This window comes from Phacochoerus africanus, chromosome 13 (genome assembly GCF_016906955.1).
Source record: "Phacochoerus africanus isolate WHEZ1 chromosome 13, ROS_Pafr_v1, whole genome shotgun sequence".
In the NCBI taxonomy this organism is placed as follows: Eukaryota; Metazoa; Chordata; class Mammalia; order Artiodactyla; family Suidae; genus Phacochoerus; species Phacochoerus africanus.
The window spans coordinates 11,902,476-11,916,397 of NC_062556.1; the positions used below are offsets into that span (position 1 = coordinate 11,902,476).

Below are 13,922 nucleotides of genomic sequence, written 5' to 3' on the forward strand. Positions count from 1 at the left end.
TTATTAGTTATTTTTTTTATATACTTACTTTATATATTTATTTGTTCCGTGCTTTTAAAATAACGTTCAAACACACCCATGTACCTATAAACCCATGCACATTTCCCCCTTGCAAATTAGATGGACCTTGGGAAAAGGGTCTTCATACCTAGGAGAATGTTAGTATGTTTAAAATTTCTTTTTTTCAACCAGTTGCCAATTTGTTTGACTCAATTCACCGGTGAGCCAACACTGAAAGCGTATTTACGATTTTAATATAACCAAGTAGGAGTTCATCAGAGAGTCTTGCACTGTTATCAGTATCACAGTCTTCGCATGTTATTCTGCAGTATCTCAAGTATTACCTGCTCATGCCAATTACATCACAAGAACATTATAAATATGATTATGAAGGCAACCCTTACCCCACACGGTTATTGCAATTGCAAAGTCTACTTATCAAATTTTCTGAAAGAAACTCACTGAACAACATAGGTGGTTTTTCCTGTTTATTAGGAAGTTATCCTAAGGTGATAAGTGTCACAAAGTTAACTGTGAGAGGAAAAACAGGGTCCAGTATGCAACACAAGGCACAATATTTTACAATGAAACCACAGCATAAAGTGATGGAACTTTCAAAATTGGGTAAGTCAATGAAACACTTCCTCATTCAGCTCCATGAAGCTCTGCTGGTGGCCTCAACGGATGGATTTTTAAAACATGTCGCTGTTTAAACATTTTAACACCAAATGTTCTTTTTAAGAGAATACACATCCAAGCAACTCAAATTGGAAGCAGGAAATATGTCAACCTCTTTATAAAAATGTTATCCAAATTTACAACACTCATTGTGTATTTCAAAGCAAAATGTCTTTAGAACAAATAAACTCAATTCCTTGCTTGCTGATGAATATAAACTCAAGAACACACATCACAGGAGAATTAACTTCCGTAGTTCTTTGCCTTTGACCTTCCAGACACCTACTACCCTGGCTTCAGAAACACTCTGTGGCCACACAGAATACCAACGCCGATGTATTACATGCATCATTTTTACTATCTTGGAATTTACCCATCATCTTTATGAAAATGAACCACATTTTAAAGACACTATATATATCATGCACCCTGAAAGAGCATAGCTAGGCCCTCAGATTTCCTATCCTTTCCACATGCGTTACAGGCACAAAATTACAAATATTTTTCAACTGGCAGTATAACAAACTGCATCAGCAACTGGTATAGTGAAGCCAGTAGAGCTCTAATTTGCACACTATGTTTCTGCGGGCTACAGCTGTCACTGACATGCACTATGAGAGATGCTAGCAAGGCTAAGGCAAATATGCATAAATAGGCAAATGTATGCATATATAGAATATTCACTCAATTAACATTTTCCAGTGCGTATATATTTATATAGATATATACACACCTACAGCGAGTATAGAAAAGTTACTACTGAAAACACATCAACAGTTTAGAATAGTGTTTTGAAAAAACATAAAACTGCCTTACAGGTTATCTGGCTTTGTTATTACAATTACTTCAAATCAAATATTGTTTGAATTGTCTTCTATTTATGTTTCCCCAATATACTACTACTCATGGCTCTATATAAATCAACATTTCCTTTTTATAGTGAGTAATGACTGACCATCACTACATGCCATATACATTAGAGAAACATCAGCGATAGTATATAATCATTGTAAATAACTGAATATTAAAACATAACATAAGCATTAATTTACACTTATATTCCACACAATGTTGGATTTGTCTAAATTTCAAATTGTTTTGTTTACCTGGATTCCAAATTGTTTGAACTAAATCAGTAATCTGCCTATTATTTGGAACCATTTAGCAAACAACTTTTGAACTTGACCATGCCCCAATTAATATGCCACATGGAATGATTTACGACATGAAAGGTTTTACATGCAATTCCACAAGAGCCAGTAACCTACAAGGCTGTGTCACAAATACCATACTTTACTATTTATGGTCTATAAACCTACACAAATAGCTACATAAGCACACCCATCTACACACCGAGCCCTGCAAATTTACACAGACACCTCCATACCTGGGTAGATATATGGTCACATATGAAAAATTTAGTAGCCCAATAGCTAAAACATATGGAATTATTTTTCAAGTATATTATTCAATATGCTCGTTTGTTTGATTAAGAAATGTAGCTTTTAGTCTACATTGCTTTTAAACTTAGGGAACATGTATGGTATATCAACGCTGGTTTAAAATGTTTTTAGAGGATATTATTTGACTTTCCACTATTTAGGTGAGCCAACATAAGAACACAGGGACGTGTAGAGATGGGGGGGCTCGTGCTTCTGCCCAGGGCAGTAGGCAAACACTGTGGATTCCCGGCCCACGCCCACCCCCACCTAATCCATTAAGTGAAACAAAGAAGAAACAAACCAAGTGGCTTTCAGAACCAGGCTTTGGCGTTCACACCAAAGTTTATACTGGACATACGATTAGGTTTTGCATTTCTAAAATGCTGAAGGCGGGGTATATTTATTATATCTTCCTCTGTGGTGTCTCGGGGGGGGGGGCAGTAAATGCAAATGAAAAAAGTTACCAAACGTTTCCTTAGAGCACCATGTTGTCACAGAACATTTAGGGTTTACCAAAAATACACGCTGTTGCTGGAGCTCCCTTCTGCCCAGGAGAATGAGTTTTAAAGTTCAGGGTCTAATTTTTTTTTAAAGAATTCTATAAGCAGGTAAAGCTCATGTGTCTATTAATTCATCAATTCGGTTCCACCAATGAACTGAAAACCTCTGGTTTGTTGCTGGAATTTTTTTTTTTTTTTTGTAATTTCTGCTATAGTATAATGGAATTATGCTCTTCATAGAAAGAGATCTCAAAGTCTATAAATGGTGTGCTATTTCCATCTCTGAGGGATTTTAGTTTCAAAAAGTAAATGATATATGTTGCCCCTGAACAGTCCTTTAATAAAAGTCATATGTTGAAAAGATTAAATGCTGTGGAATAGCATTTCCCTTGGAACTGCGTGAATGGAAAGTTGGCCATGATATCTATCAGCAATTAGTACAAGCCCAGTTTCTTTTTGCTGTGTCTAAACAAAGCCCTGGGCTTCATATCAGTTGGCAGTATCTGCCACTTATCCAGAACAAATAGCATTTATTGGACCTTTCTGAGCAGGAGTTATCCCTAAGATTGACAGTTCAGGGAAGTTAAAATTATTGGAATTTATTTTTGTTCTGGACCATCTGACCCCACCAGATCTAAGTTAACTGTTCCACTGCTTTCTTTGCATTTCTGACAGTTCAGTCAAATATACACTGATCTCTTATGGACTCGACTGTATTAAGCAATGCATTTTACAAAGACATAACTAGAACAGACACCAGCACAGGCAACCTCACAGATGTTTACTGTTTCAGCTAAAACAAAGCAGCCTTTTGATCTCAGCAGGAGTCTCTGTTCATTTCTATTGGAAACAGTTTTAAAACCTGAAGTCTGGAACAGGTATTATTATGAAGGGTTCTTTCAAGATGGAAGGGTTCAGTTTGCACTTCTCATATAACCTGCCAGAGAAGTGTCTTTCTCTCCAACAGACAGGATAATGAGGCACTAATTATTCCAAGGCTAAGTTTTCAAATGCTGTTAGGTTGCCTGGACTTTCTTCTTCTTCTTACGGTTGGAATATTTTGTCCACTTGGAAAGTGAGATAGTAACGTATGTAACTATAAACCAGATGGTAACATGGGATGGTAGAGCAATTTATCAAGGAGATAAATTGGTAACATTTAAAACAGTATATGACAACTGCATGTCTCTCCACCTTGAATCAAACATTATATTTTTAAATTCAGTTTTCAAGTAAAATTTGAAAAAAAAAAAAAACCCACCAAAAACCCAAGTAAAAGCCTCCCAATGGCACCATACATTTTAAATTTATCACCTACTGAGATATGTCAAGCCTGTAAAATATCAAAACCATGCTACACAAAGTCTTAAACTGTTAGTGTTTGAACTAAGAAAACTAAATGATCACTAGGGTATGGTTTAAATACAATAGACCATACATGTTAAATTCATTCTTAACATTCAGATTTAAAAAATAATTTTTACATTTAAGCAAAGCTGACTATAATTTTTTAAACAGAAGACTAGAAAAGCAGAATTAGTGTGTTAGTGTTTAACAATGGGTTATAATCATAGATTTACTTGGTTTAACACAAAAGGAGTTTTGCATATCAACATTTCCAAAACATCAGCAAGATCCAGGATTTATCAGCATGGACATTTGGCTATTTCAGGCCAGACCTACAGAGCACCATTTAAAATAATTTTGCTTTCAAATTGATTTTTTGGAAGTCAATTACAATTTAAAAAAAAAATCTGTTTTAAAAAAAAGGAGCTTTCATTGCTTCGGCCATTACACATTGGAAAAATTACATATATGGTTGTAGGGAGGAATTACATAATTTATAGCAATGCCACTGAACAAATTCTTCACATTTGCCATCTCGTGTAAGCTACACTTATACTCTTTTCAATAAAAGTTTAAAAATAAAATTTACTTGATGACACAAACAAGGAAAGTTTCTGATGTGAGAGTTTTCATGAGCTGTGCCTCAGCAGGAGTGTTTCCTCGTCTCTATTAACCCATAAAATGATAAGTAGCTCTGAATGTTGTCTAGGAGGCAAAAGAATTCTACTTGAATATTTTTATTAGTTTGCGACAAAATGACTTTTAAATTTTAAAAAAGAATGTAACTTTATGGAAAAATGTCTGCTGGGGTGGGTGGGTGGGGACTTTTAATCTGCTTGACCAGGAAAAATGCACAGAATTGCAAAGGAAAATTGCATCTACACATCTCATTATGATTAAAATGAAAATCCCCATCTGTAGAAATCATGACTCTATATTGACTGCCACATCATTAGCATGTTTTGATGCCCAAGACTGGGCCCAGATATGAAATGCATCTAGAGCCAGGCCTGGGACAAAAACCTCACTGACTGAGTCTGTCTGTGCTCAAGCTGCCTCAGTCAAACCAATGTAGGGGATAGGAAGCAAACATCTCCTTCAGGGATTAACACCATGAATATAAAATGCCTGGATATTTCCTTTCACATGGCTTGGGCTTCATAATTTCAAGGTATGCAAAACTCTTTTGTGTATTTTGCTGTTAGACTTTTGCTTAGGAAATGTGAAACCTTCACCCAACCACAAACCATATACATGGCTCCATTGTCTCTTTTACACTGAGTCTCCTACTGAATCCAAATCATCCGAAGAGAGGGGGCGGTACAGGTCCTGTAAGATGAAGAGTGGAGCTGTGCTGAATGGGCATCCTTGGTTTCTAACATCATTAGACCTTTCAGAGTCACCAGATGTGGATAAGAGGGAAACATAATAATGGAGAAACCACTTAAACCAATGAAAATGGGGATTATTTTGCCTTATTGCCTTGATTTGCTCATGAGCTTTCTCCTGCCTTTGTGTCCAGTTGCCTTTTAGAGCCCCTGAGGTCTGTCAATGCCAACCCTGCCACTACGTGTCCAGGCAATTCTTCCTTGAACGTTTCCTTCCCATTCTGGCTAGAAGAGGCATGTGCTTATTTAACTCACTCAATACTTTATTAGGAGCCCGGGCTGGCATTCTGGTCCCAGGGCCGCAACTCAAGACACATTGCATACATCCAATCAACACTGCCTTTTCAAAGGGTATGTTTGGAAGACAGAAAGAATGCGAACTTGACCTGCCTGCTCCCTTCCCAATGTTCTTCCCAGTTCCCCAACCACTCACCCATCACCTCCTCTCTTCTTCCCCCCACCCCTTTCTGCTCGGAGACGAGATCTCGCTGTTGGTCGCCAGGCAACCAGTTCAGATCTGCAGAGTGTCTAGAATCCTGGCTTCTGCTCTATTTTGAACCACCCACTCCTCACATCATCTGACTGATCAGATAATCTACAGAAGTCAGCCATGTGGGAGTATAATGGGGAGCTTCATTCAACCTACACAGCACAACACGTTTCTTCCTGATGTATTAAGAAATGGGACCCCAGCAAGTTCATGGATGGAAAATATCCTCCAGGATCTGCTTGGGTGACCAAACACTTCTCGATAGCAATTTAAATAACAGCCTTTGGGAAAAATAGGGAGGTTGCTTGCTACCCTGCCATCAATGCTCTAATGAAGAAAAAAGTATCTGGCATGCAGACTCTTATTGTATAGGACTATTCTAAAATACCAAGAGAGGTAACTAAATAGGATTTTAAGGGAAAGACTAAAAGCTGATTAAACCATCATAATTAATATAAAAACAGATTTTCTTATTTGTACAGAAAGTCGTCAAATGTCCCAATATTCCTCAATTAAAAAAGCAACTTACATGCCTGTGTTCTAAAATGAGGTAGGAAGTGAGAGCCTGTGTGTGACAGTGTGTGTGTGTGTGCACACGCATGCAAGAGCGCGTGTTGGGGGAGGCAGCCAATTCATTTTCCTGGCCATGTTGCTAGGCAACACAGAAGGAAAAATAGAAGTAGCTGCTGTTTTCCAATTTGCAATAAAAAGAGTTAATTTATTCTTTGAAGTGTCTTCTTTTAGCACTTGCCATCTCTCACTTATTTCAGTATTTCCTGCATAGGAGTACAGCCAACCATTTGCGAAGAATATTAACCAAATTTGAAACAGGATCAGTTTTTAGGGACATTCTAGGCTCATTTTAACTGCAGTTGCCTCCACACCAAGATGAAAGCTCCTCTCACTGAAGCAGCTGGGGATGTTTCTATGCACTGACATGGTACATGGGTGCAGGATGTTCATCTATGGCATAAATCCAAAAGCCTGGCAACTGAACCATCTCTAAATTATCTGCTGCTCTGCTCACATGTGCTTAATGAATGTTTTCAGATGATGATGAACCTTTCGTCTCCTTAAAACGGGATTTTTTTTCCCCTCTCAAGTACGGTGCTTGCATTAGCAGTTTATTGAAATGACACAGTGAGGAACCCGTAAGAGAACCATGCTTAGAATGGTTTCCTGACGGCTGGCACTGGTAATTAGAGAAACCAGTGGCCACTCAGCTGCTGGGAGCGGGATGGACATGTTCTGCCTCAGGCGGACAAAGTCACAGGGACCAGAGAATGCAGAGGGCAGGAGAAGCCAACTCTAACCTCGCTCTGCCAACAAAGGGACAGGGGAGCTGAGGGCCTTCCATCCCCAGGATGAGCAGCAGCAGGGGAGCCGCGATCGGTGGGAGAGGGTCTCGACCTCTCCAACCTTGACAGCCGAGCATGAACGGAACCCTGAGTCTAATTTCATCACCCCAAAGGACGAAGAGGGATTTCCACGCCAGGTGTCCCCTCCAAAGTATACGCTTCCAAAGAGAGCCTGTTCTGGGCCAGGAGGCCCTGTATCTGTCCCGTTTCCAACGGCTGCCCCTCGAGATAGGGGCCTCGCCGGGTAACGTTTATAGGAGAAGAATCGCCCACCTCCCCTTCCCCACTCAACCAGAGACATTAGGCGATCAAATAAATTTGGCCAGTGCTTTTTGCAGTTCCCTAATGATTCCTGTACTTTAAAAAACGCCACATTAGACTGTGGCCAAGACGAAACCGTACTGAAAACACTCAGAGAGAACTGGAACAGAATTATTGGGTTTTCTGTCTGCAAAGAGCCCACTCTGTTTTGTTTTCACTGAGGCCTGGCGAGGATAACAGACTTATCTAAGATAACACAGCCGTTCTGTGGAGGTGCCAAGCTCCAGGCCGCATCCAGTGATAGAACAAGCTCAACCTGATGCCAGGAGGGTCGTGGAGCAGGACAATACCACCCGCTCTTTGGTGGGCCAGGCCTCAAAGGGACTGGGGACGGACTGGGGACCGACTGGGTCCCCCCCCCCCGCCCGGTGGAGGGCGTGTGCACACACCCCTGGCAGGAGGCTCGGGAGGAGGAGCTTCTGTCTTGGATGCAGATCAAATGCATGGGACGTGGAAGTCTCCTTTTAAAGCATGTCATGTAAGAAACTAAACTCAAGAATCCAGTCTTTGAGTTCAAGAGCTGCCCTGGAGCCTCTGGCTTATGAAAACGTCCAGGAAGGAGCATCCTCAACCAGCCAAGAGCAGGCCCACCTCCCAGCCTTGTCTGCGAAATCAGGACAATGAGAGGCCTCCTGCTTCCCCCGCCGCACCTTCCCCGGTCTCCCCTTCCCACTCCTTCTATTCCTGCCCTGGTATGGTCGGAAAAGACAAACAGCCCAGGTCGTGAGAGGATAGGAACAGAGCTTCTTCCATCCGGAATGAACAACTAACTCCCACCCCCTTCCTCAGCACGGAGATGCGAATGCTGTGGCCAGTCACGTTTTGACTTTAGTCTCCACACTTGATCAGCTTCTCCCAAGCTAGCAGATAAATGCAGGTTGTGATGAAAGAGAGGGAGCTCAGCGTGGGTTTCCCTCACACAAAAACAGAGGTCACAGGTACCCATCCTTGCACCACAGATGCCCAGCCGCCCTGGACCACCACCCTTTGCCATAGAGCAACTCCCACCAGGGCCCGCCCAGCTCTGCAAACCCAGGCACTTTTCCTCTCTCTTCTTAAGGAAGGCTGATGATTAGTGATGATGTCTAATGCAACTCATTACAGCTCAAGAAGCTTACAAACCACTGCCATTAAAATCTCCGTGCATTCAGGACAAAAAGAGTAGTATATTTAAAAGCAAAGCAGCACCTGTCTACTCTTCTTGGAATTCAGATCTGGACAGGTGTACAGGGAAATGAACAGCCCGAGCCCCATCGAAGAGAAGCCACAGCCACCACTAAGTGACCTGAAGGCACCTCCTGCCCTCGCCTGGTTCCTCCTCAGAGACAAGCAGCACTATTACAAGAAGGCGGTTTTCTGGCGCCTGGGCCACGCGCACTGACATGGGGACAGGTCTTAAACAAGGAGCTTGCTTATTTCCTTACCCTCTGCTTCCGCAGGCTTCCCGGGCTGGTGGGTGATGGGCTCGGAGACTTGCCCGATCTCGGAGTTGAAAGCTGACTACCGGGGGTCCCATTAACTAGAAGTACAGAAAATCAGAGAGAAAAAAAAAATGGCTTAATGAAGAACTCTCGTGACAAATCATCTTCTCAGAGCAACAAACGAGGGGCATTGGCTACGATTCCAGACACCTTTTTTATCTCTAATCCTAAAAAAGCAAAAGCTTCGGGGAGGTACCATCTTCAGACATTTCACTGTTTCGTTCATCCTGTGTCGAATGTAGCAGCAGGTTACATTAAAAATAAAGAAATAAATGTCCTTTTCACAACTATCCGGGTGAATGTATTAACGATGCTTTCAACTGGGTGCAGAGATTTCAGGCACATGGTGGAGTCGCTGAGACACTCTCAACGGGACGACCCAGTGGGATTCAATGTGAGCACAGCTCACAGGTGACTGTCCCAGAGGCTTGTTAAAAACAGATCACAGTCTTTGTGGCATAAAGAACTCACTTCTAGAAGTTCTGACATCCCCTTCTGCCCTGTACACCCTCCCAGCCTAGCTCGGAAGCGCCTGCCTCCAGGAGCACAGAGTAACTGGCACAGTCGCTCAGGAACTCCTCCGTCTTTACTGCTGTTGAAAAGAAAAGCTGCTTTACAACAGGTTTAAATCACTGGAATCGACTGGACTCTCCCGACTTTCACACAGCATCAGCCCTCACTGGATCCAAGCCCCAGAACTCATGGAAGCCAGACTGTTCTGAGTAGCAGCCCCACTAAGAACTGATGAAACACTTAAAGGCATATGACTCTCTAACGACAGATCGGGTCGCCACTGTCTTCCCTGTAAAAATGCCAACATTTTTACGAGTTTGAGATCCACAGCCCGTGAAGCAGGATTAGCACAGAGACACACTCGCTTCCCGGGCTGCCGAAGCAACGGCGCCACGAGGGAGGGCGGCCGCGCCTCTCACTTACCTTCGATGAGCTCTAACATGGACACAGCCTCAGCGTCTAACCTGACAGGAGCCGGAGGCGCCCTCCCTCCTCAGCACTAAGCCCAGCACGCGCGGGAAGCGGAGGAAGCGCCGGCGGCTCAGTTAAGGATGCCGAGGGCTGGTCCCAGAGCCGGCTGAACTAGACGCAGGGCTCATCAGCAGATGCCTCTCCTGCGTAAGGCTGACGTCTTCCGAGCAGCAGTGGGAGGCGCGGGTTCTGTCTTAGGCTACATCAAAGGTGTCAATTAAGCCTCATGCCAACGCGGAACCACCGCGCCCCCCAGCCCACCGCTGACTCCCGGAAGCCGAGCCCCTTCCAGCACTTGGCACTGACTCACAATGAAGTGCTCCTGGGGGCCAGAGACCCAGTGACTCATCTGCACATCAAAATGACAATGCCTCCTCTAAAGCCGGTGACTCCCGGGGAATAAGATCCCCAGCGAGGGGCATGTTTATTGAGTTTTCACACACAATGTTTGCCCCAAACCCTTGGGCCCACGGAAGTGGGACGCTCCTTGTTGTGTGGACGTCTCCAGAGACCTTCAGCAAATGTCACAGGACTCATGCTGCACTAATGTGTACTCTGTCTCTGAAATGCATTTGTGACTCCTAAAACACACACAACAACAACGATTTTTTGGGCAGACTGGCGTCGGAAGCACTGAGAATGCTTTAATTTGCTCGCGGATTGTGGTCCTGTCCTTTGAATGAGCCTGACTTCCTGGTCAGTGGCCCCCAACAGGAAGGCTCTGAAAGGGGTAGGACTAAAGAACTGGGGGCCAAGGCAGAATTCACAGCCACTAGGGCAAGAGATCCGCCAGGTAGACTAGAGCACAGGCTTTGTGAAGGTCATGGGCTCTTTGCCCATTTTCTACATCAACTTACGTCTTTATATCACTCCTACAGGCTACGCAGACTGGGAGAAAATGAGCAAATGAGAACGCACACACGGAATTCACATGTTTTTTAAAAAAACTTTTGTGACTCGAATCTTACCAAGCCAACGGAATATAAGGAAAAAAAGCGCACTCCCAGAAAAACAGCCTCAGGAATACTTAGCTTAAAAAAGCAAAACAAACCAACAAAAAAAGTTGCTTGCATTTACGAAGTACTCATTATGCACACATCTCAATTTACTGAAGACTTGTTTTCTTCATATATATATATATATATATATGCACTTATATGCAGACACGTACTATCTCATTTAACGCTCACAATAACTCTGTGAAGCAAGCAATATTATTTTACAAACTAGGAGGCATAAAGATATAGTAAGCAACTTGACCAGTGGCCACGGAGTGCAGCCTGCAAGCTCTGACCTCTTTACCACCCGCCTTCCGGCCTTCAGGGAAATGAGATGACTCAACAAATAATCACAACAAAGTACTCTGAAGGGGAACATATCTCGTGTCATCACTTTTGGAATCTAACAACCTGGCCCTTGCCCCACAGAGCGAGCACCTGGTGAAGAGGCCAGATCCTAAGTGCCAGGGGGAGTTGGCCAGGGGAGGGACGACAGGGCACAATGAGGGCAAGGGCTCCAAGGCACAGGACCGCCTGTTTCATGGCTGGGCAGGGAAGAGGGAGCAAGTGCCATCTCCGAAGGGACCTCATTTGTTAGCATGGGAGCTGGAGGGAAGGACCTTATGAAGGCGGGTGGAAGAGGCAGGGGTCGTATAAGGCAGGGTTTTGAAATTCAAATTAAGGAGTTTTATTTTCATCAAAGCACAATAAATCCCACTCCTGGGCATATATCCGGACAAAACCTTCTCTGAAAAAGATACATGCTCCTGTATGTTCACTGAGGCACTACTCACAATAGCCAAGACATGGCAACAACCTAAATGTCCATCAACAGATATCACTTATATCTGGAATCTAATATACGGCACAAATGAACCCATCTACAAAAAAGAAACTCACGGCCTTGGAGGACAGACGCGTGGTTGCCAAGGGGAGGGGGAGGGAGTGCGATGGACTGGGAGTTTGGGGTTAGTAGATGTCAACTATTGCATTTGCAGTGGATAAGCAATCAATGAGATGCTGCTGTAGAGCACAGGGAACTGTATTAGTCACTTGCGATGGAACATGATGGAGGATAATGTGAGAAAATGAATGTATATATGAATGGCTCACTTGGCTGTAGAGTTGAAGTTGACAGAACACTGTAAATCAACTATAGGAGAAAATATGAAAATATTTTTTAAAAAAGGACAGTAAGAGGCTATTGAATAATTTTAAGCAGGAGCCAGGGGGGTCATTTTAAAAAGCTTTACCCTGTGGAGAGTGGATTAGAGGGGAACAATGGACCAGGGACATCCTTTGGGAGGAGGTCCATGTAGGCGAGTGTGGCATGTCCAAAGGTCCTGTGGTCAGAGAGATGGTGTGGCTCAATCTCAGGTGGTGCAGTGGAGGTGGAGAAAATTAAGATTCCAGAGAGATTTATGAGGTAAAAACTACAGGACGTGGTAAGTGATGGCTGAAGAGGATTAGGGCCAGAGGGGGAGCAAGTTTGCAAGAACAGAGTTTGCACATATTGAATGGAAGTATCTTAGGTGACTTCAATTCTGCAGTGTATGTGCCTCAACATACTTAACCTGCAAAAAAGAAAAAGAAAAAAAAATGCATTTTAGGTTGGTCTCCTTTTTCCTGCTTGAGTTGAGGAAACCAAGGTTCAGAGAAGAAACTTGCCCACATACAAACAGCTCAAAGGTGGCAGAGCTAGAACTGGATCTTGTTCATGTCTCAAAGAACTGCCCATGTTTCCCATGAGTGGCCTGTCCTGGCACCACAGGGCGTGTCCAGGGCTCTGTCTGTAGAGCGAAGGAGGCATAGCTTACTCTCTCACTGGGACACTTGAAACCACTTCCTTTATTTAAAGCCACTAAGCTCAGGGCCTCTACCTGTGTTGCCATTTCCCTGGAAAAATGAAGTCCAAGCGCCAAACAAGTCATTTACAATCACACATTTTTGGAACACAATTTGCTTTGAGTCGGAACGGCCCGTATTCTCAAGGTCAGGACTCTGTTCAGCCTCTTCCTTTTGGACACCTAAAAAGCTCAGGCGACTTCTTAAGATGGTTCTTGATCCCCACAAAACATCACACACCTCATGGCTGGCTCACCGCTGGAATAAGTAATTTTATTTCATAAGTAAGTCTGACACATATATTGAGTTCAGTTGGTTTTTTTAACCGTAATACCGGAAGTCCCTGTGTGCCAGTAAAAAGGGTTCTGTCACTTATTTAATAGAACTCATTAAAATTCAACTAACTAATGGCGTTACTTTACAGAGGCCTTTATTAAACAATTCTTTATTTTGAATGGGGAAAATGCAACTTACTGTGTTGTTTCTAACGGGCCAAGCAGGTCTAAGCATCAGCTCTTTCCATGAGCAGTCACTCATATCCGAAAGTACTCATCAGCTCCAAAGCCCTGGGTTCCTTTGCTCAGAGCTGTCTGGGTGCATTTTCCTAAAACCCCATACCCTTTGCTCTGCTTGTTACCCCCGAATGAGAAGCGCTCAGCTTCAGGTCGGATTGTTCGCAGACCCCGTGACAATCAATGACATGACTGGCCACCAAAGAGCTGTGGAAGAAACCTGCGGGGATGACTCCGGCCGTCTGTAGACCCCGGGCCTCTCCAGGGAACCGAAGCCTGTTGGAGACACCACAGCCTGCGTGCATCACAGCACCTTACTCTTCATGGACGGCCTGGCCTGGCCTTTTCCTTCATCGTTTCAGATCCATGATCCTACTGTTGAATTCAGGGTTCCACAATCAACCAGTCAGTCTGCAGTGTTCGCTGACCATGTGCCTAATGCTGTCCACTGGTCCCAGTGTCCCCAAACTTACAACTGAACATGAAAGTCACTAAAAAAGAAATTCTCAAATCGGGCCCTACGTGGCTTACATGTTCTAATCCACTGCTCTTTTCAATATGACTTGCATCTCATGCAT

The 13,922-nt window shown here is 43.4% G+C and overlaps 1 protein-coding gene across 4 annotated transcripts in view; it reads right to left on the reverse strand.

Annotated features, from left to right (window-relative positions):
- Window positions 1-13,922, reverse strand: part of DCLK1 (doublecortin like kinase 1) — a 346,047-nt gene that overhangs the window by 69,315 nt on the left and 262,810 nt on the right. For 2 of the 4 annotated variants that reach the window (XM_047755857.1, XM_047755860.1), the window contains exon 6: window positions 8,949-9,043. In XM_047755857.1, the coding sequence (XP_047611813.1) occupies window positions 8,949-9,043 (95 nt within the window). Of the gene's footprint in view, window positions 1-3,887; window positions 5,297-8,948; window positions 9,044-9,941; window positions 10,099-13,922 lie in introns of those variants that run through there. The other 2 variants (XM_047755858.1, XM_047755859.1) reach the window with 2 other exon arrangements.